We start from the raw sequence: 24,169 nt of genomic DNA, 5'->3' as shown, positions 1-24,169 counted from the left end.
CAGTGCAGCCTGGAAACATATTCTGTATAAAGTCACTGGAGTCAAGGCAGTAATAGCCTACTTACTATACGACATTCTCTGTGCCTCTTTAGTGTCTTGACGTACTACATGAGAGCTCTTCTGGGAAGCAGGGGATGGGCAAGAACAGGTAGAGGACCAAAATAATACAAGGGCACTAGAGGGATGTAAGTATCTGGAGGGGGAAAAAAAAAAATCAAGAGTAGGACTTAAGAAGCTATTGACCATGTGATTAAACACAGCTAGAAATGGGTGCTGGAAGGCAGGCGGCACTGTGGGAGGAAATAGAGGTGGGAAGGAGCATCAGAGTTTGAGCTGAGTGAGGGGAGACAGGGAGATGGGAAGAGGAAATGTGCTCTGGCAAAACAGTTTTGCAGTCCCTCTGGGTGTGGAACACCATCTCAGGGGTCATCTTTTTATAGCCTCTTTCTCTTCTTGTGCTCTTCTTCCTTCTGCTCTTCTTGTGCTCAAAGAGCAGGATCATGGGAATCAAAAGACAAACGTGCCTGTTAAGTACCTGTTGCATTGCCTAGCAACTGCTCTGTGTCCTTAGTAACATAAGCATGGCTCTGAAGCCTGGTATATCCTGTCTGAGTTCCCTGCATCTCTACAAAACTTCATTTTATTTATGCGTGTTGGGATTCTTTATGCCTCCTTCTCTATGTTAACAAGACGTTGGCTTTACTCCATGGGCGAGGTAGTAGCTTAGTGGGAGGTCGGGGGTTCTGCAGGTGGTGGGTGGTAAATGCTCTGCTACAGTATCCTCGGAAGAGAAGGGGTTAAATGGCAAACAAGGAATTGAGCAGCACAATTCAATTTTTGAGTAATAGAGAGCATGGCTGGGGGCATGGCTGGGCAAGGACTGGAAGACAGGAGTTGGAAGTTAGAATTGCTGTTGGAATAAATACTCTGCTTTTCACTGCAGTGTGTGACTGCCTTGCAGCTACTGTGCTGGAGGCTCTCCAAGAGCGTTTAGAAGCTGACTCGAGAACATACCTAGAAGTGAAGTAGGTATTTGAGATATAATGTATGTGGGGGAGTTACCACCTGGATTTAAATGGGTGGGTACTTACCTGAGCAGGAGAAATTAGTGTGGCTGCTAGCCCAAGTTTGCGCTTACCTGTCAGAACAAACACTTACACATTGGATAAGAAAATTGGCTTGGTCTGAAAAACAGGCTTACTTTGAAAGCAAAGAGAATTTTTCAGCAAGTTTTGAAGGAAATGAGATAGGTCTTTCTGAACTATAGATCATTTAAAACAAAAACAAAAAAAAAAACCCTGAAAGAACAAACCTATTTCTATTCCAGTTGGGAAAAGTGTCTCATTAATTTTTCCTGAGTTTGTCTAGGTCAGAAAGAATTAAAGGAACACAGTCAATTTGAAGCCTTTTTTTTTTTTTTTTTTAAATAGTTAAAAATAATGGTATTTGGCCTTGATTGTTACTGCCATTTTTTTGTGGTTTCATAGTTGCATGATTTCTCCTCCCCTACCCCATCCATTTATAAGAGATCCACAGAATTGGAAGTGGTCTATATCAATAAACAGATCCTTTATCTCTACTTTGTTCTAGATGTTACTTATTTTATAAGCAGGAAGAAAAAAACATGTAACCAGAAATATAACGAAGGTGATGGTCTCATGCATCAGAATCTGGCAGCTTGTACTGTGCAGCTTTGTCATTGGGACTCCCTGTTGAGGTTGGCGGAACCCTGGTTTATAAGTCCAGTGCTCTTGCACATTCTTAAAACTTGGCATGTAACAAGCATTTTCACATAAAACATTGCTGAATTACTTTCTGGGTATGATGGAATTCTTTAGAAAGGCCTGGGAGGTAATAGATCAAACCCTGACAGCTTGGGGCTCTGAGAGACTGGTCAGATGGAGGTCTGGGATGCAGGAAAACAAACTTTCCGAGATGGTAACTGTCACTTAGCCAAGCTATACATGTTTTAAGTTTTTTAATCTTTGCTCACAACCTCAGTTTCTTAATCTCTTTTTTGCTGCTTCTCTGTGAACCCTCTCCAGATGTTGACATTTTACTGATATTGATGTGTCCACAGTTATTCCAGGTGTGATCCTGAGCCATGCACTAGTGATGAGTGGCAATATTTCTTTATAGATCCTTTTTTAGAAACTCCGTACTACTACCAATGTAGGTAGTTTCAGGACTTGGATAACCTGTTACATTATTCTTTGACCTTTGGGTCAAGGACTAGGGTTTTTTTCGGAACCAACTCTAACAGTTCTTTTCAGCTAGAATAAGACTGACATTTGTGGGAGTTCAGATGGCAATCTACTTGAATATTACATATGTTTATAACAAAAATGTTTGAACTTCTCTATGCTGTGATCCTAAGCTTCTGTAGCAGAGTGGATAATGTACTAAGAGAAACATACAGCTTTGGAGCAAAAAAGGAAGAAAGACTTTACTGCTTGGTTTCTGAGACTGTTTTCACCAGTCTCATTTCCAGCTATGTTTGTCTGCATATGCAGTCTGATAGCTTAAAACTACTCCAGTTGTCAGTCTCTCTGGGGTAAGATAAGGTATTTTGACTGAATTTCTACAACTATTTGTAGGCAATCTTGAGGTAGGAATTCTTTTTTTATTGTATTAATACATGACAAGAGGAAAGATGAGACACATAAGCAAAGTTTTGTTAATGACTTAAAATATAAAAGAATCTATCAAACTTGCATGTGTTAATTTTACTAATGCTTTGTAACAGAGTGTTGTTGTGGATCGGATATTCTCTGGTATTCAGCCAACTGGGACGCCTCATCTGGGCAACTACCTTGGAGCCATCCAGAATTGGGTGAAGCTGCAGGAAGAATCCAGCTCAGTGTTATATAGCATAATGGACATGCACTCTCTCACCATGCCCAAGGAGCCAGCTGTCCTGCGCCAGAACATACTGGACACCACTGCTGCCATCCTTGCCTGTGGTATTGACCCTAAGAAGTGTTTCCTGTTCCGACAGTCGCTGGTTAGTGCTCCTGTTATGTTAGATTTATTTCTTACTAGGTGGCTTTCCAGACATATTAGTGAATGAGCATGATGTATATGAAGTCTGTTACCTCTGGCCAACTTCTCTAATTTCCCACAGAGGCAGATGTGTCATAGCTTCTGCTGCAATGATAGTGTGCAGAGGGTCTGAATTTTATCAGTAAGAGACACAACTCAGTTACCTTCCTCCTTTGAACATTGTTCTTTACAGGCAGAGTTTCCTAGGGATGTCAAACTGAGAATGACAACCCCACCTCCATATCCTTGATGGATATTGAAATGATGAAGACAGGTACACGTCCTCCTTCGCTTTTCACTATATTAGAAATCAATCTAAATAGATTAGCACAGAATTCTGATGGAGATATGTTTAATTTAATTTAACCTTGTTTAAATCTGTTTATCTTTTTTTAAATCAGTTATTAGCTTGGTTTTAACTTGGCTGAACTCTAACTTAATGTCAGCCTCACTGTGAATGAAGTTAACTAGAACAATTTCAAGTTGAGAGATGCAGTACAAACCAGTCTAGGGTTTTGTTTTCTCTTGTTTTCAAGCAATGGAATGATTTCTTTACAACACAGGATCAGGGACTATATATGCAGACAAGGACTCTTCAGCCTAGAAGAGAGATGATTTGCAGGTGAGGGTTAGAGAGGAATAAAGTAAGGGTTTATAAAACTGCAAGTGGTATGGAGAAAATAGGAAACAACTATTGTCTGCTGAAGTACGTGAACTAACAGATATCAGACTAAACACACGGTAGATTTAGCACAAACAAAACAGTGTTTTATTTCATGAAGTTCACAATTAGGCTATAGAACTACTTGGCACAAGATACAGTGCATGCTAATATGTATATTCAGAAAAGGACAAATTAATGAATGAAAAATCTGTTGGGGACTGTTATATACTTGAGGTACCACCTCTGGATCAGAACGTGCTGCAACCACAATTAGCCCATGCTGAGAGAGTAGGTATGCTTTTCTGTTCTTTTGTTCTTTCCTAGGCTTACACTATTGATTGCTGTCAGAGATGGATATTTGGTCTGACCCAGTGTTGCTATTATTATGTACTCTTCAGTCTAGAAGATAAACTACTGCCATTCCAGGTCTTGCTTAAGCCACCATGCGGACTCTACCTGATGCCAGCGGATTATCATTGAGTATCCTACATTGTAGTTAGCCACAGAAAGCCAGTTATGTCTTTTGCAGTATAATAATGCAGGGATTGAGTCTTTGAGTCCCCCAAGAGAAGGTAGCAGACTCAGAAAATGGAGGGAGGGCAGGACTGTGATGCTTGTATAGAATCAGTACAGTCAACAGCCAATGATAATTTTAGCTAGCTAAACTTGAAGAATGTTCAACATTATCATACTTTATCAAATAAAAGTTGCCACCAAAGATGGACTATGGAATGGACTACCTTTTATCTTAATTTTTCTGGGTGTCCTAATCTGTCCAGATGTTTTTTCTTCTTATTTAATCTAAAGCATTAAATATTCGTTTTCTGTGGGCATTGACAGATGTCATGAACCATATGCTTATCAGTACTTATCACACATGTATTAGTACAATTTTGTAAGCTCATTGTCATATTGTGAGCAATTGTTTGTGTAATCCAGACTGTTTCAGCAATGGTTCAGGCTGAAGTGGTTTGTTGACTTTCTGGGGAAAAAAAAAAAGTCTATTTAAACTGTGTGTGCCATTCAGGTGTGCCCAGAGATACTCTGGTCTGTCTCAGCTACATTGGCAGGGCCAGAGGCCTAAGGTCCTCTGGAGGCAATTCAAAGAAATCTCTCTGTGTCGCTCTTGATGTGAGAAAAGGAGACGGGAACCTTGCTAATGTGATTAGTGCTTTAGTATGAAAATGAGATGGTAAGTTATGGAATGACATAATAGGGAGCTCAATGTTTTTAGGAATGAAGGTGCAAGATGGATTGCAGCTATTGCTTATCAAGAAAGTTATTGCTTGGTTTTAGATTGGTAACCGATCTGTTTTTAAAAAGGAGCTGGCCTCCCCTTGTCAGTCATTGCAGCAGTCAGTTTTTAATCACCAAAAGCAGCTATAAATAATGACTGAGAGCACCCTGGTTCTGCAGCAGTAATAGCAGAATGAAATTGTTGCCTGATCTCTAGTGACTTTGGCTGCAGCACTGCAGAAGTATACCAGTGTTGGTAAGCTCCCATTAAGGGAACTGCTTATGTAGTCACCGTTGTAAGTACTCCTATGTCCTTTTATTTTGTCTGGATCAACCTGGGCAAGAATGGTCTAGAATCACCAAAGAGGTTTTTTACTTTGTTTTTGGTTTACTCTTTCTGTTCTTTCTTTCTGTTGCTGCTTGTTTTGCTTCTCTGGAATATGTTTGCCATATGTGATAAAACATTGATTACTGTGCTTCTCAAAAGGCATGTACATTTGGTAAGGGTTTCCCTGTCAGTAGGCTTTTATTTACAGCAGGATTTATGCAGATTAAATCTCTAACCCAGAGCTGTCTGAAATATCTACCTCCAAAGTTTTCCCACGTTTTATCATCCTTTCCATTCCAAGCAGGAGACAAAAGGCTGAACAATGTTAGGCGCAGATGGGCTCCTGTGAGAAGAGTGTGTGATGAGAGCAGATACTTTTGGGGTTTACAATAGATCCAAAAAGAGCTGCAATAATAAGGATAAAGATGAAGGTGCCTTTGACCCTCAGAATTGATTACAGTGATGTTCTTGCCTCGCACAAAAAAAAAAAAAAAAGAGAGAGAGAGAAATAAATGTAAGAGAAATTTTGTATGGACAGATTTTTATCATGTTGCTTACTTTGAGGGTATATGGCCTCTGTCTTGTATGTCAGGTATATAGCCAAGTTATCTGTAAATGGAAAGTGCTAGTTTAATGAAAATTAAGTTTGTACACTTTGGAATCTAGCTTTTGTAAGTGATAGTTTTTCATAATGTACATAAACAGAAGCTTAATGGCTGTCTGAATATTTGGCCTCCATAAATAACTGTTCACCATATATCTGCCACTCCCATATTATACAAATAATATACCATATACAAACCTGATCTCCAGTTTAGGGAAGTAGTGGCTAGAAAGAATAGATAATGATAGCCTGAAAGTATTTGGAAGCAAGAATGATGGTGAATATTTAAGGTGGCGTTTGGAACTGCACTGTTGGTGAAGGGTTATAAACAAGTACATCTAGGTAAAGTATTTAGCAAAACAGAATTGTAGAGTCTGTTGGACACTAGAATGAACTTCCTTTGAGAAAAGCTCTGTCATTACAACTTGGTTAATGATTTCCTCCTTAGTAGGAAAACAAGTCATAGAAGAGCGATAATTTCTGTAAAAATAAATAAATGCATATTTCAGAATTGTACATTTTGATTTGGAGCACAGATGCGAGTGAGTTGTTAGAAAACCTCTCTAAATTGTAGCTAGTAAGCATTGTTTTCAGTACATACTTCTTGCTAGGAGTGTGGTACCCTCTTTGCTCTTAAAGAACAAAATGTCAAGATACACTTTGAGAGGCTCTCTTTGCCTGCCAGACGTCAGCAAGAAGTAACAGAATAATGACATTCTGAGAATACCAGAAGGAAGAGTAAATACATTTCTTAAATTGTGCCATAACTGATCAAAGTGGTGACAATTGGCTTTCATGAAACGCAGAACATTTTATTAAAAACAAAAAGCACTTCAGAAAAGAAAAGGAAAAACAACAAGCAGTCTGCACACATGCTAAACTTATATGGTGTAACCTGTTTACGCTGATTCCTGGTGGATACAGTGCACATTTTTGTTCTGAGCCATAACCATCTTGTATCTCATCCATTTCACAGCCAAAACAATTTTAGGAACTGCTCTTACTTTTATGTGATCACAGGCTATTCTTCCTCTCCACCTACCTATCCTATTAGACACATACTGGATGCCCCAAGAGAAACTAAAATTCCATCAGAGGGTTCAGCAGGCAGTGGCTGATATGCTGCACTAACGTTTCTTTGAGGAGTTCTGTAGGTTTTTGGACAATTTAAGGTTTATTTTCTAGGCAGAAAATTACAGTTTTCCCCCTTCTAGATGGAGTGATTTATTTTTTTGAGTATAATCAGCTGCAGTATTCTTGCAACATGCAAGCAAACTGAAGCAGTAACTCTGGGAGGTGGGAATTTGCCAATTTGTCTTAGCCTTAACACCGAAAGCCAGATTATGACAATTGAAATGTGTTCACTGCTATTATTTTCCAGAAATATCCAGCTGCTGTGTTTTGTGGGAAAAGTTTGAAAAGCTGCTACTTGTCCAATTTTCAGAGGGGCTTAAAAGCTTCCATTGCGTCATGGCTTATAAATTCATTAAAGTTAAAATTAAATTAAATTTAGCAAGGTCCATTGAAAACTTCTTGTCATAAGAGGAAGTATGTGACTGTTTAAATTAGAAAATTATTCTGCTTCTCCCATCCTTCTCTTTTCTTCCTCATAGGACTGAGATAGACCTAACTAGAGCTCCGTGAGAAGAAAAGTCACACTTCCGTTGGATTTTTTTTTTCTTTACCTGTTTCATTTCATACTACAATGTGTCTTTCTCTATACCCCCCTCTCTATCAGTCATCTGGACACACCAAACTAATTATTCAAACAATATTGTGGGTTAGACTTGTAGAATGTTTCTGCAAATAAGTTCATTTTATATTAAAAAAATAAAAAATAAAGGGAGAAAAAAGGGTGCCTGGACCAAATGACTCTGCTCTTTCTGGGTTTATACTGGTCTGATTCCAGTAGAAGTATTCTTGGTGAGGTTTTCTTGGGGAAAGGAGTCATATCCTATTTCTACAAGTTTTTCACAAATAGTAAATGAGCATAAATTATTAAATTGATCAAAGATAATAGTGAAAGCTGTAAATAATGGTGGGTTTACCAACAATAACTTGATAACCACACCTTAATTCAATGAATTGCTTAATTTATGTTCTTTAAGTCAGGTGTTGCCTTTGTAGCCATGAACTTATTCCACCCACTTGAATTACTACTTTGAATAGAAATTTGGGATGCCATATCAAATTTTCTATCATAAAAATAGCTCACTGGGTGCTTCAGTGCTTCAGTTACTGTGTGAATTTGGTTTAAGAGCAGTCTAACTTCTCTTGTCTATGGCTTTATTATTCCCTCTAATTTTGTTACCAAGCATTACCAAGTATCTTTAACATACTGCTTCAAGCCTTAAGCTTTGATTAAATCCTGCCACTTATTCTAGAAAAATAAATGGTGGGCAGTGCTTTCTCATAAAGGGCCTCTTGAATTTTTTTTCTGACATTTTGGAAGCACTAACTGGTACTTCTAGGAGAGTCAAAGATCCTCAAAAATGTTTCCCTTTGGAAATTTAGGACACGTTCCCTTCTGTGTTCAGATTTCTTCTAGTGCACAGCTATCAAAATTACCTCCACAGACCTGCTTGTTTGCCCCCTGCACTGTCAAAATCAAAACTTTGAAACTTACTCCCCACGTAAAGCGTAGCTGTAATGAGGTTAAACTGCTGAGGGGAAGAGGAGTGAACACAATAGGCATACTGCAAATTTGCAGCCCCTTGCAAAGAAGAGCATAGGTTGCAACTTAAGGAAATCCATCTTAAAAATGAAACGCTGAGCTTCTTTTTGCAGAAAGCCACTTCAGCTGCTGACATAATAAGCCTCAGAAAGCTCAGTTCCAGCATTACTGATTTACCTGCTTTCAGATCTGTGTACCAGTGTCCATGCCTCTCCCTGTTAATGTCCATGAATCTCATTACTTGCTGTCCTCCTCATCTATATGTCTTGGCATGAAAAGTCATCTATAACTGCATGGACTACAAGAGTAGCTATTGATTTCCCATGCATATATCAGCTAATGTGGCTGTGGCCAGGGAACAGCAGTAATCACTCCATAGGGAAAAGCTAGGATCAAGGAGAAAGTGATAGATCTGCAGGGAAAAATCCGGAGGTTGTATTTGAGCATGTAACACCCAGAGATGATCTGAGTGTAAATTCTGATCCAAGTTTAATAATGCCAAGTCCAGGTTGGGAATGGCAAATGGCTGCACAAGCGAACAACTAAGAAGCTGTTCCTCTGGAAAGAGGGAGTACAGGACACTCAACCAGGTGAACAAACAGGTGACATGTTTGGTCATCTAGGTATCTGGTAGTATCATTTTAAGTGGTCACCACAGTTAAAGAACAGAGGGTTTTGTCCTTTTTTTAAAAAAGGAATCTAATTAGGCAGGCTCACGCTTGTCAGCCCACAAGGAAGCAATGTCAGTAATTTGTTCTGGAAATAGCTCTTTGGCCAGTGATCAGTAAGTCAGATTGTGGGGATGCTTAATGAAATGGAAACTGAAGGAGGAAATGTGTCTCCGGTAGTAGCAGGGAGATGACCATCTCGACCCTTTGAGAAATTTTGATGGGTTTTACAGACTTGTAAAGGATTAGGGAAGAAAGCTGTGTTAAAGTGGGCAAGAGCATAAGAAAAGGAAAAGGGGAGGACTTTAAGGGGATGTATTTGCTGAGAAGGGCAAATGGTATAATTTGGGCTATCTAAGAAGGAGGGTTCACCATATGGATCTGGTTAAGCTTTTTTATAAAAACTACTAAATGGAAAATAGTTGGCTTTGTAAGGGAAACAATAAATAGAGGACTTACAAGACTGTTAACTCCTCCCAATATTTTCAGCCAAGCTACAAGAAATATTTTCTGAGAAAATAATGTTTATATAGAAAACAGAAATCATTTATATTCTTTCAGGACACAAAAGTAGCTGGAGTTGACATGAAGAATTTAATGGATTAAATAGCTGTTTTTCAGAGTTAACAATGATTGACATTCTCATAGGTTGGTTTGACATACAGTTCAGGAACTGTTACTGGTTGTGAGTTCTGCCCATTGGAGATGCAATTCTTTTTTCTACATTGTGTAGTATTTCCTATACTGCAGTTCTTGGGGGAGGGCACTGCTGAGAAGTTGGGAATTTTACTGTAGAATAGTTAAGGTTATTATACATTCCCTTTGGGGAAGGTGGGGCATTCTGATGAAGTGTGTTGCTGCTTTAGAGGGTAGTTTTGTTGGTGGACTTTAAAAACCAAATGAAGTTAAGTTCTTTACTAGGTCTGTTATACATAGAACAACCTTATTTGATTGGAGCTCTGTGTACTTTTATTTCCTAGGGCTGTATTAGGCTTTGGGTGAACTCCTTTAAAAAAGAAAAAAAAATCCCTCTGATAGTACTGCTCTTTTTAATGAAAACTGTATGTAAAGGGATGCTTCCATGTTGAAGGTCTTGCAATGGCATGATAAATGCTACCAAACATAATAGGACGCAACTGAAAATCATTTGAGAGATTGAGTCAAAGATGAGGTGTCTTTTCTCTGTTTCTATTTGTTGTTTGAATTACTGGAGGGACTGCCTCTCTTCATATGATTAAGGAGAAACAAAACCACCATGAAATCCTTAGGAGTGGAAATACCAGAATCTAACAAAAAATGTGGTAATGGGATTGTACTACTGATCCACTCTGATCAGGATGATGATAATGATCAGGAGTTGCTAAGTAAGATTATAGAGAAGCTGCAAATTTAGGGCAAGTATCAACAGTAGTACATTTCAGCTCTCTACATATAGGATCAATGCCTCATCAGGATGAGACGTACAGATAAAATTTGTGGATGCTTCCTAGAACAGACTGTTTTAGAATCTATGAGAAATGATGCCAGTCTAGATTTTGTTAGGGGTATTGCACAGGACCTAGTTTAGGTTCAGGTTCCTGGGTTTAGTGGAGGCCTCTGGTAGTAGCAACCTAATTACATCTCTGTTTAGCACTGTTGCCAGAGAGAGCTGACCAAATAAATATAAAGTGCACAAGTGTTCAATTTCAAGAAAGGGAGCTAGGTGAAAAGAAAACCCAATTGTCAAAAATAAATAAACAAAAAGGAGCGGTCCAAAAAGCAAGAAAGCTACAGCTAGCCTGGAGGCTTTTTCTTTTCTTTTTTTTTTTTTTTTCTTCTACTGTATAAAAACTCAAATTAAATATGACACCACTCACAGGAAAACAGTGGTCCAGAAAAAAAAACTTTCAATGGTTTCACAGAACTTAAGGATGCAATCACAGGAGAAGGTTAGCTTTTCAGAAATATGAAACTTGCCCAAATGAGGAAAATAGGAACAAGATAGCACATAAACTTGGCAGGTCCCCTTCTTTAAACAAACAAACAAAAAAATTAAGGGGACTAAAAAAAGAATTTGAAGAGCACTCTGCAAAGGATTCTCAAGCTGATAGCAAAGAGATCCAAAACCAGGAGGTCAGTTACACCAAACCACAGAGGTTTTCACACCAAAACCAGGATGTCAGTTAAGGAATCAGTGGGACCTCATAAGGACCAAGATGTAAGAGACCCTCAGGGATAATAAAGCCTTAAGAGCAAGACTCAGTTCTTGGTGTTGCACATCACTGCTGAAGATGTTTGGGGAGTTACCACATTCTATGCATTCTGTAGCAGCAGATCAGAAGAGCTAGATCAATGTAATGTAAATATACAGGAACTATTAGATAGAAATAGACAATTTAGATGTCAGTCACTAGGACCAGATGACATTCAACTGAGAATCTGAAAAAACTCAGATGTGAAATGGCAGAACTGCTAGGCAAGGTGTGCAGTCTAACACCATAATGGTCACTGTGCTGGAGGAACAGTAGATTGGAGTCATGTTGGCAGTCCACAGGCAGATCTCTGGGTGGGATCCTGGAAATGACAAACTGCTGATTCTGACTTTCATCTTACCAGAAATGATGAGTCCACAACAAAGAATAAGACACTGAGTGCATGAAGAAAAAAAAAACAACAGTCTGTTGGGAAAGAGTCAGTATGGCTTCTTTAAAGGGAAAACCTGTTTCACTAACTTCCTGGAGCTCTGTGAAGGTGTCAGTGAGAATGTGGATAAAGAGGATCCAGGAAACGTAATAGGCTCAGGCTTTTTAAAAGCCTTTGACAAGATTCTATATCAAAGCTTATTAAAGAAACATGGAATTGGAGGAAAGATTCTTAAATAGACTAACAGCTGGCTAGAGAGTTGAAAGCCAATAGAGTATAGTGATCACCTTTTGGAATGGAGAAGTCAGTAGTTAGGTCCCTTGGGATTAATGCTGGGAGCAGTTTTAGTCAACATCATCATTGATGACCTGAAGAAGGTAGTGAACTATGACATCTCCAAGTTTGTGGACGATGCTAAGCTCTTTTGGGTAGTCAAATGCTATGTCAAGGGAGAGGAACTCCAAAAGGACTCATAAAACTGAGTGGGTGGGCAAATGAGTGGTGGAAGAGATTTAAATTTAAAGCATTTAGGGAAAAGTAATCTAAACCTTGCTTACACAATATTGAGCTGAGTCACAAAGCAGGAAAGAGGTCTTGGAGTCATCCTTGACAATTCTCTGAAATGATCAGCTCAGTGCAAGTAATATTCAAAAAAGCTAGTGATATGTTATCATTTCATCATCAGGAAGGGTGTTGAGAACAAGATGGAGGTGTCACTTTGCTGCTCTATAAAACTATAGTGTGCCCGTATTTTGAGTACTGGGTAGAACTCTAGTGTCTGCATCTCAAGAAGGAAGTAGTGAATTAGAGATGACACAGGGAAGAGAAATTAATGCTACAGGGGATGGAGCAGCTAGCTGCCTTAGAAGGAAAGACCTAGAAGTCTGGGATGCTTCAATTTGTAGAAGAGAAGTCTGAGGTGTAGATACAATCAAGGTTTGCAAAATCACAAAAGCAGTGGATAAACTGAGTGTGGAATTGTCCACCAAAGCTTGCAATACAAGAACTAGGTGGTATTTGAAACCAGTAAACAAACACTCTCAGGTGGGTAAAAGAAGTGGATACTTCTTTACACGCTAGGTTTGAACTTCTGGAACTTGTTGCTGTACAAGATTGTGGAGTGAACAGTTATCAGCTGGTTCAAAAAGTTTGTCCAGGAAAATGGCTTATCTTAATTGTGATCCATTGCAAGTGCTCAGTGCCGGAAAGGAGATCTGACAAGGTCTTTATTTTATTGGTATTATATATATCTTTACTTCCTTCAGTTTCTCTGGATACAAAGTTGTCCAATCAAAGTGAGGGAGTACTGTAGCTTAATGAGTAACCACTTTTCAGCTGATGCACAGTGACTGACCAAGTGCACCAATTACCTGTCCCTGTTGCCAAGAAAAACACAGTAGTTTAAACCACAATTTAGTCTGACAAATGATTTGTGGTTTAAGCTAGTACCTTTTGCTACACAGACCAACATACAGTCAGCTACTGCAATTCTGGTGATAAATGTTAACTCGTTAGGCTTCAGTACCAAACTTGTTTCCAACAAAAGCCCATACCCTTCTGTGCACTCTTTTTTCCTCTTTTATGTGTTGTGGGTTTTTTTTCTTCACAGCATTCAGTGCTCTTCTCACCTTGCTTAGAAAAGACTGTCTGTGTTTAAGGAGTAGAAGTGAGTATAACTTGCTTAGAGCCAGAACTGCAAATAAGACTCAACAAATGTTGTTTAGATCACTTAGTGTTTTGGTAACTAATGTAATGTCAAAGCCACTGGTGCAGTGCAACACATGTGCAGCCTTGGCTGTGAAAGCAATGTCCAACAGAGTCAGATCCATGACTGCGTAGCTTTTAAAAGGAGTCCTTGTCAACACAAGTGCAACAGAGCACCATCTCCTCTCTATTCGTGACTAGAAGAAAGGAAGGAGAAACTGCTTTGAACCAGATGGTTATTCCTTCTAAATGAAATAGGGGTCTGAGCTGAGTCATTTTCGGTCAGCTCAGTCTACTCTGTGTATCTTGTAGAAGATATGCTTGGTTCATCTTGCTGCACTTTGCCTTGCGCACAGAATCACAGAATGGTGGAGGTTGGAAAGGACCTCTGGAGATCATCTAGTCTAACCCCCCTGCTCGAGCAGGGTCACCTAGAGCACATTGTACAGGATCGCGTTCAGACAGGTATTGAATATCTCCAGAGAAGGAAACTCCACAGCCTCTCTGGGCAACCTGTTCCAGTGCTCTGTCACCCTCAAAGTGAAAAAGTTTTTCCTCATGTTCAGATGGAACTTCCTGTGTTTCAGTTTGTGCCCGTTGCCCTGTGTCCTGTCGCTGGGCACCACTGAAAAGTCTGGTCCCATCCTCTTTACACCCTCCCTTTAGATATTTGTACACATTGCTAAGATCCCCTCTCAGCCTTCTCTTCTCCAAGCTAAACAGGCCAAGCTCTCTCAGTCTTTCCTCATATGAGAGATGCTCCAGTCCCCTAATCATCTTCGTAGCCCTCCGCTGGACTTGCTCCAGTAGTGCCACATCCCTCTTGTGCTGGGGAGCCCAGAACTGGAAACAGTACTCCAGATGTGGCCTCACCAGGGCTGAGTAGAGGGGGAGGATCCCCTCCCTGGACCTGCTGGCAACACTCTTCCTAATGCACCCCAGGCTACCATTGGCCTTCTTGGCCACAAGGGCACATTGCTGCCTCATGCTCAACTTGGTGTCCACCAGCACTCCCAGGTCCTTCTCCACAGAGCTGCTTTCCAGCTGGTTGGTCCTCAGCCTGTCCTGCTGCATGGGGTTCTTTCTCCCAGGTGCAGGACTCTGCACTTGCCTTTGTTGAACTTCATGAGGTTCCTCTCAAAAACTGCAAGTGTATGCAAGTATGAGGAAATAAAAAAAAAAATAGTTGGGGATGGGGGAGGAAGGGAAAGGGAATCAACTTAGAATATTTCATACCGGGCTGTTTTCTTGAGGTCAGATACCTCTATACAACATTGACAACCAAAATAGTCTGGTGATTATTAAGTTGGAAATGACTAAATTTAAAATGTGACAATAAAGAAATTGCCATTATCAATGCTAGTAATTCTTACTTGTTGCTAACAAACACTTTTTACTGACTTCATCTGGGTTTTTAAATCATATTGCAAGCATGAAGCTTTGAACATCTTTGAGACAGTTAGCATGCTCTCCAACATCCAAATCTGCCAATATTGAAAGGAGTGAGTGAAACACGTAAGCAAAGGAGCAGAACATGTATCACCTTGTTCTTTTGATGATTGTGTTTATATATAGCTAACTAGCACCAGACGAAAACTTCTGAAAAGAAACTAGAGAGTGTACATCAGCAATCTGTGGTAAAACACAATGCTTGTCTGTCTTGCTAATCCTAAAATGAATACCAGAAATGCAAAATCTGCAGGGTTTATGTCAGGAATCCAAAAGTGTCAAGGTATGGGTTGTTGCATAGCACATTTCTTATCTCTGCCTATAGCAAGTCATCTTCTTAGCATAAAGGGGGGGGAATCTGAAATATCTTTAAAAATCATTCTGTGTAATGTGTTTCTGAAACAGTTAAAATTCCACAGTCCCTACATTTTGCTCAAATTGTTAAATGAAGTGTTTGTTGTATGAGCTCAAATGGGGTCTCCTGGCTCTCTGCCTTTTAAACCCACCCTTGCAGCAGAGCATAGGTGGAGGCCTGATCCTTCCCTTTCATCTGCAGATCAGTATTCATTTGATAGTATTGCAGAATGGAGGGACAAACTAATCCACAATTCAGGCTATGCTATAAAATTCAATGCATCAAAAACTCCTAGTATTATCTTGGGTCAGTGAAGTAACTGCTTCTGCCCGCCTTGTGGCTTCCTTCAGCTGCAGCCTTATGGAACAACCTTGGTCTTCCTGTTCCCTGACCACTAGCTTAGGCATCTGTGAAGGACCTGACAGTAAATTCTGCTGCTGGACACACTACAGCGTGGCATAGCTTAGGCGAGGACTGGGGACCCAAACGTGAGCTGAAATGAGGCTCCTGGGCCCATGGGAAGGGTGTGGGTGGAGGGGCTAGGTGAGGCAGCTCAGAACCCTGACACAGAAGAAGCTTGGTAACTTTTGATTTTACAGCAAATTAGCATTAGAACTGAGAAAGGCAAAGTGCTTCTGTAACCACTGATCTATTATCTCAGTGTGTGGGGATGCTATGATATGCTGGCCAACAGTTAGTTAGTTTTCATGCAAGTTCACTTTCATGCTCTTGCCAAAGCATTTACTTTTTTTTTGGAGTTGGAGTAGATAGGAGGAGAACATTGCCCTGCTTCTTGGGCTGTCCTAGCTCACTCAATCCATGCAGTGTCCAAAACCTTCTGTTAACTTCTTGTCACTGTGGGCCTCACTGAAAAAATAATAGATGAAAATAAGCAGTTTTCTGATCTCTGATACTGCTTATCTGTATTGATTTTGAGAAAACATGCATATAAATGCAGAAGATTAAAGTACGTTCTGGTTTTATACCTCCAGGTTCCTGAGCATGCAGAACTTGCCTGGATTCTTGGGTGCTTAACTAATGTGCCACGTTTACTACGCTTGCCCCAATGGAAGGTACGATCCGTTTAATAAACTGGAAGGGAATGTATGGGAATTAAGTAGGAGAACCGTCATCCTTGAAATACCTCATTATCTGTGAAGTACCAACTGTATTTTGGTTATCCTTGCTATATGGTTAAGTATTTCTTTAGTCCTATTGCAGGAGGAGGAGGAAAATGTGTTTTTCCAGGTCTGTTGCTATCAGTGCATGTGTTTCTTTAGGAAACTACAGGATAATATTTTGGCAGAGGCTTGCAGAAAAGATACTAAATGGGCAGGAGTGTTTTTTAGTTTCATTAAAACGAGTTTGTTAAAATGCTTGGAGTTATTTCAAGGCTTATTTAATAATAAAAGTAAAAAAACTACTAGACATTCCAATAGAAAAATTGAACCTTTCTGATTAAGCAGTTCCATAAAGAGCTCTTCTTTTTCTACCATGAAAGGTAGAAAGGTAGTCTATAGGTTTTTTGGGAGATGGTGCAAAAGAAGCTTATGTTGCAAAAGGAGTACAGAAATTATAAATATTAAAAAGATGCTGAGTGATTGAGTTAATGCACCTTAAAATGTTTGCCTTTATAAGTTTCAAATGCTTAACTTCTTCATCTTGGTACTGCATCAGCATTACTGCACCAAAGGCATTCTTGCATTTAATTTCCTTGGATTTTATTTTGTTGTTTAGTAAACAGAAAAATCGAAAGGCGGGAGAGAGAAGTATCAAGAAAGGGAAAAGAATCTTAAGAGCAGTTTGGCTTGCAGAGTTCAGAGCAGTCTTAAATATCTCCAGATGTTTTCTTTTTTGCTGTTTTTCTTCTTAATTAAATAAAAACAGTAAAACTTAAATCCAGCAACCAGTGTTAATGCATGGCATAGATTAAAGCCAACCTTTTCAAACCTGAGGTTCTAAAGTTAAGCTCTTAAATCCAGCTTTGTCTGGAATGACTTTCCAAATCTACAGATAGATGTTACAGGTGCTAGGCTTTGCAAATTAGGTCCCCTAAACTTAGGCATTTAGAGATGTAGAGAGAAGAGAGGATCTCTATGAGAGGGAGAGGAAAATCTAAAGAATTTGAATAGTCTTAATGAAATAATTATGTTTCTAGGGATTCCAGTGTAATTTAACAATCGTTAAAAGCAAAAAGTAGTTAAGTCATTTCTCAAGCAGCCTGAATATCTGTAGACATCTTGGTTCAAATGATCCATATCCTAGTGTGGTAAAGAACTTTTGGGCAATGGGTAGATTGTGGGAGCAGTGTGAACTGGTGGAGAGAAGGCTGGACTCTGCCTCTGTGGACCTGGGTGTTACTCCTAGCTGTCATATACCCTCTTGGTGAATGTGAGTAATCACTTCCCTCCATATTTCTTGATCTCTTATTTGTGAAACACAGGTATTAATTAATGCCTTTTTAATCTCTTCTCTAAGGTGTTTCAAAACTTACTGTTGAAAATGCTATTTAAAAGGTAGGGGTTATCATTAGTAAGTGCAATAACTCAGCTATATTGTTTTGTGTTTTTAATCATTTGAGGTAGTAAGATTGCAAATAGAAAGAAAATAGAAGCCTGTATTTTCTCCCTAATAAAATATCAGAACAATTCATAAATATAGGGCATAAAATGGGACTTGTATAATAGCAAGGAGCACATTCTACATGTCATGCTTTTCTCTAGAGTTGCACAATGAATGGAGCGATTGAAACCCTCAACACTCAAATTAATTGGAGTTCTAATTAATTAAAATCAGGGTCGGACTTTGACATCATTAGCCAAAAGGGTGATTTCTCTCTGTTCTTCTTTTGCAAATAGATGAAGTCTGCCAGCCAGAATAATGAAGGAACCGTTGGTTTGTTGACCTACCCTGTGCTTCAAGCAGCAGATATTTTGCTGTACAAGTAAGAGACAGAATGTGAGCCCGCAGGCAATGTCTGTTCAGCTGCTTTAAAGTGAACGTTCATCAGGTCAACATGTTAAATTTTTAAGTGGGGAGCTGAGTGTGATTAGATTGGAAGATTAGAAATGGATGACAGGGTTTTTTTACCTCTTAAGTGAAATCTAGCCGGGGTTGAAAGTGGCTTCAAAGACAAAAAGCTGGTCACCTGAGATCAATTCTTAGGGAATTATAACACCTATTGCTTTTAATTTATATGTATTACATGCTTATGCATGTATATACTTTTTTTTTTTTTAAGCAAGTATATTTTATTTTATGCAGTGCAGCATAGAAATACTCAAGCTGGCTCTATGCGTTATACTTGTGTTATTGTGGAATTCTGCGTGGATGGGTTGGGACTGCTGAAAAAGTGAATAATTTAGTGTGTTATTACAGCTCTGCACCTTGTGGTATCTGGGCTAGCTCAAGTTTCTCTGGGGTACACTACGTAATGTAATGAAAAGACACCCTAAAGAGGGAATGGTAACTCAGAATGCCCAAGTTCCTAGCCTAGCTGCTACAGCTTGTAATGCATTGTCATGAAGTCCGGTTGTATTTTATAGTATGATTTAGATTGTCTCCATAACTAAATGTCAGAGACAATGCACAGTGTATTAATTATTTCTATGTTCTATGTGTATGTACTTTGTAGAATTGTTCTGAAGTAGGTGACGCTGTGAATATTTTTGGGGACAGAGAAGTAATACAGAGCTTTTAGGAGGGAGATTCTGGGAGGACAGAATAACCAAGATTAGCAAATTGTTAATCCAGAAAAATATTTCTGGAGAAACTTAATCCTAAGTGATTATTAGTAGGGAAAATCAGTAATGTCAGAAGACTGGTGGATGATATTTCTAATTCACTTGTATTTTAACTAAAAATAATGGGAAGCAAGCAAAAGGAAAAATGAATTTGAACATTAGAATAATCTTCAAAATAGCGAGTCCCATTTGATTGTCAAGTAGTAATTTGGGGTGAACCTAGACTTCATCAGAAATCACCTTGCTTTGATTGAGCTCAACCATGTATGTTTCTTACATCTCTTAATAAGATCCTGTGATTCATCACTTCACGGTGAAGCCTGTCTTTTGTTTGCTACTAAGTATATTAACAGCAGGCTGTCCAGATAAAGAACAAAACAAGGAGGTGAAAGAGAAACAATATCTCTTCGAGGAAATTTGGCATAATATCTTTAATGAGAAATGTTTTAATGTAAAAGCATAAGATAGGGAACGAGAGTCGAGGAGAGATGGAAACACAGGAAGGGAACAGCAGTCCGGAGAAGAATTAAGAGCTGGAGGAGGGGGAGAAACAGTGCTAATTCAGATGAACCAGGATCAAAGAAAAAGGAAAATGGACAAAAGGTAAATATAGGTATAAAAAGGTAAAAATAGGTTTAAAAAAGGTATAAAAATAGCAACAAGACAAATATTAAAAAACAGCAAGGAAAAAGGAAAAGAACCATGCAGAGGCATTTATAAAAACAGTATGCTTTCTGTTTAGTGGCAAACTATGTGAATATGGAACCATTTTGGCATATGGAAACATTTCTTTTGACCTGCTTAAAGTATATCGATTATGGTAACTGATTTTCTTTGTGTTAGTTTTAGGCCACTGTGATTTCCTATTGGCTACTGTAACTGGTTTTAGGTTGCCTTGCTGACTATTTGGTGGGGAATAAAAGTGGACAAATTGATTCCTGGATTTCAGCCCAGTGATTCAGAATAAGACCTAAGGAATATCATGTTGAACTGAAATTTTCTGGGAGCTTAAAAGATGCATAGTGAACTTTCTTACACTGGAACATGTCCATGATTCAGAGCTGAATACCCCACAAGTCTTAGAAAAAAAATCAGCTGGGGGGAGGGGAAAATAATCAAAAGCTGGCAAGACTTCAAATCTGCCTCATCTAAAAGAATCGTATGTTTTTAGTGAGGATGATTAACTGTGGGAAAGAATCACCAGGGGAAGCAATTGATTCTTCACCTCCTGATGTCCTCAGATGCAGATCATATTTTCCTGCAGAACTGCATTGAGGCTATTGAGCTCAATACAGAAGATCAAATGGTCCTTTGATCCTCACAGTCCTAATCTAAGAATGATAACACTTATGGCAGTAGAAACACTGACCCACATGATATTTATGTAATACTGACCAGTGAGGAGAACCACTCTCTCCTTTCCTTCCCTTGATAAATCCCCAGTACTAACTTCTCAACAACAGTTGTCTTCCTGAGACTTGACAGGGCAAGATGCTTGGACTTTCTGTGTTGCAGATCTTTCTTGCTTTGTTCATGCACTGCAACACGTGCTCTTTGATCTCTTAAAAAAAAAAAAAAAACAGCAGGAGATACTACAGAAACTCTTTTTTGAGTTGAGTTTAATGATTTGCTCTTACTGGTATCTTTATCATACATGTTTTCATAAAGGGCTGTTTTCACTCTTGGAGAGGTGCTTCACTTCAGCAGAAAAAGCATATTCATACTCTGCTACAGTCAGCTTGGGATCTTGTTCACACAACACCAATATCTAGCTGAGACTGAGTATTTGGCTCAATCTGGCCCTCAGTCATGGCAGGAGCTACGGCAGTCTTGAGTAACATTTCAGCAGAACCTGAGAGCTTTGCTGAATTTCCTGTATCTGTCTTTTATTAAAAGGTCGACACATGTTCCTGTTGGAGAAGATCAAGTCCTGCACCTAGAACTAGCCCAAGATATAGCACAACGTTTCAACAAGAAATACGGAGAATTCTTTCCTATGCCCAAAGCCATTTTAAGTGAGATGGTCATGGTTAATTTTTTTCTTTTTTCTAAACTGCTGTTCATGGTTGAAGATGGATATAAATGTGTGGAAGCCGTTTCAGGGACCAGATAAAGGAAACAAACTGATGGCAAAACAGTGGAAAAGTAAAAACTGACAAGAGACTAGAAGCTGTAAAACTGAACTCCCAAGATGGACATAGGGCTTTTCTAATCCCTGGTAAAGGAATGCATGTGGCATCTGATATTCCAGTCTCGAGGGGCAGATGCAGTCTGTTATTGCCAGTCAGCCTTGCTTCAAGTACAGGGCCTTTTAAGAGTGGAGTCTCTACTCCATGTTGCTAGTTCAGGAGACATGTAAGGAACAAGACAAGCAACATCTATCAGGCAGAATTCTGCAATGTCTGAGTTTACATTAATGTTTACATTAAGCATGCTATACAGTTTTTAGGTTTATTACTACAGTGCCCAAAAATCCTTTAATCCTTTAAGTACGCTTAAGTACTTGAATATTTCAGTAAGGGTTTCTTACAGAGCTTAGACTTTCCATTTTTGATCTTAGTCTCCAGGAGACTTACAAGGAAAACCTCTTCAACCGTTTCTGAGCTACAGGGTCATAGGCCGGGGGGTGAGGAGGAGTCAGATGGCGCAAATGGCATGTTTGTTAAGAAACATGAAGAACTGGGCAAGGAAGAAGCATTGCATCTTTGTTGTAAGTAATCTAGAGGAATGCACAGCAGAGACCTTCGCCCCCAAAAGGGCAAGGAGCTCTCACCTTAGAAAAGACAGGCTGTAATAAACCTCTTAAGATTTTCAAGCCTCAGTGACAAAAATGATATTAGTCCCAGAGTGTGGCCTAGAACATACTAGCTATTGCAAACTCTGCAATATCTAATGAACAATTGAATACTAAGCACTGTAATGAGGAGCTGAGTGTACCCTAGAACACAGGTGAGATTTTATATCAGGAAGTAAAAAGCTCAAAATGAAAAAGGAGCTTTTCACCTGCATCATGATAAGCATACCTTCCACAAGTATTTACAAACCAATGGCAGGTACTAGGTGACTGGTGGATTTATGGAGTTACTCAGACTTGCCAGCTGTAGGCAGCTAACTCATCTGGGCTTCTTCAAATTTAAGAGACTTCTCCGAAAGACAATTCAGAACAGAGCCCCTTCTGGAGCAGCCTGATTTGTGCTCTGAAAGAGCCCTTGTCCCTTCACTGAATGTATAAGGAGCTGATGGGGAGTATGTGGGTAATTTAGTTGGCTGTATTAGATGTGTAAAAATGATTGGTGTGAATCAGTGCCACTAGATCAGTGATAGTTTAGGTGCTTGGTGAATGATGTTTCTTGGGAAAATACTGGAACAGTTTGGGTTGATGCTGTTAAAATACTTTGCAACATTCCTCTAATGCTATTATTCTGTTTCATGTACAGGCATGTAACTTAGTAGTTTGTATGATACCTACATCTCTTTTATCATCTGAACAGTGTTTTCCCTCTAATGGAGCCCATTAGTTTTTGTTTAGGGAACTCTTGAAAACTAACTGTCTGTATTGATATTTAGGAGAATTACCAAGAGTTTTTGGGTGGGGGAGTTTCCTAAAGTAAGGAGATAAATTGTTCTGGGATTCTTTTTAGGCAGTGGATTTAACCTACTTCCCCAGTGTTATGGAACCTTTTGCTAATGTTATGTCCTTGCTCTCTAGGTAACCGGGCTCTCTCGTCCCCAGTGCCAGAAATATAAGGGAAGAGAGAGTTTGTGGGGAAATGAGCAAATAGCCGCAAAAGGTATTAGGAAATGACCCTGAAAAAGTGTCTGTTCAGGGAGGAGAGAAGACAAAGAGGGGAGAAAAGAAGTAGATTTTCAGTCACTTTATGGGAGGAGAAAAATGACTTAGTAGGACAGGAGCAAGGACTAAACAGGAGTGTATGTAATTGCACTCAGAACTCTTTTTTTAAGAAAGGAGAGACATAGAACTGACAAATTTTGATGTGCTGCTACAAAGTGTTCTCACCAGTCGTCATAAGAGATCATTGCCTATGTGTGTGTATAACTGCGACTTTTTTTTTTTTTAAGGTACAACAAAGAAGATAAAGTCCCTCCGAGATCCAGCAGTGAAGATGTCTAAGTCAGACCCACAGAAGTTAGCTGCTGTTAATGTAGCAGACAGCCCTGAGGAGATAGTGCTGAAGTTTCGCAAGGCTGTGACTGACTTTACTTCTGAGGTGACCTACGATCCAGCGAGTCGCCCTGGTGTCTCTAATCTTGTGTCCATTCATGCTGCCGTAACAGGACTTAGTATAACAGAAGTGCTGCACCAATCTGCTGGTCTCGACACTGCTCGCTACAAAATGGTGGTAGCAGAGTCAGTTATTCAAAAATTTGCACCTATCAGGAATGAAATCAAGAAACTCCAAGAAGACAAATCCCATCTGATAAAGGTTTTGGAGGATGGAGCAGAGAAAGCCAAAGAACTGGCTGCCCCCATCTACCAAGAAATAAGACAACTGGTGGGATTTCAGTAGAAACTGCTGAATAGTCGCAAGGACTTTTTTTTTTTTCCTGGGGCAGCCTTTTTTTGTTTGTGTCTTCTTAATCATTTCAGTTTGAAACAAAACTTGTATCCTGGAAAATCAAAGTAGACTATCAAAGTTTTTGCATCAAAAATGTGCATAAAACTAATTTTTCCCAGTGGGACCAGCACCAAGCTAGTCTGTATGGTCAAAGGAGGAAGGTGCAGGCAATCACAGTTCACAAAGAAATTCCACAAAAGCAGGATAGGAAGGTTGCCCAACTGGGGCTTGGGTTTTTTGGTCTGCAAAAGCTGAATTATAGGCAAGGTAATTAGAATCTAGCAGAAAGAGTTGTAATCTTCTTGAGAACCTTTCTTACTGTGCATGCAGTCTTGGTCTTGTTACAGAAAGACAGCTCATCCCATTGATGGTTATCTTGCTTTGATATGGTGGTAGAATGTGTTCTTGAATAACCAGAATAAAAGCATAAACTTTACAAATCAAAATGCTCAGGGCATTGGTAATGAAGAGAGAACTTATCACCTCTTCCTATCACCTCCACA

General features: G+C 39.4%; 1 protein-coding gene across 1 annotated transcript in view; it reads left to right on the top strand.

Moving 5' to 3' along the window:
* WARS2 (tryptophanyl tRNA synthetase 2, mitochondrial) overlaps window positions 1-23,760 on the top strand; it is a 44,653-nt gene extending 20,893 nt beyond the window's left edge. The window contains exons 2-6 of the mRNA XM_013958136.2: window positions 2,747-3,004; window positions 16,339-16,419; window positions 18,205-18,290; window positions 20,986-21,104; window positions 23,170-23,760. Of these exons, the coding sequence (XP_013813590.2) occupies window positions 2,747-3,004; window positions 16,339-16,419; window positions 18,205-18,290; window positions 20,986-21,104; window positions 23,170-23,618 (993 nt within the window). The 3' untranslated portion in view covers window positions 23,619-23,760. The remainder of the gene's footprint in view (window positions 1-2,746; window positions 3,005-16,338; window positions 16,420-18,204; window positions 18,291-20,985; window positions 21,105-23,169) is intronic.
* The last annotated feature ends 409 nt before the right edge of the window (window positions 23,761-24,169 follow it).

The sequence above is a fragment of the Apteryx mantelli genome, chromosome 1, assembly GCF_036417845.1.
Source record: "Apteryx mantelli isolate bAptMan1 chromosome 1, bAptMan1.hap1, whole genome shotgun sequence".
NCBI classification, from domain to species: Eukaryota; Metazoa; Chordata; class Aves; order Apterygiformes; family Apterygidae; genus Apteryx; species Apteryx mantelli.
The sequence above is the reverse complement of the archived record's forward strand: the minus strand, read 5'-3'. Positions and strand labels throughout refer to the sequence as shown.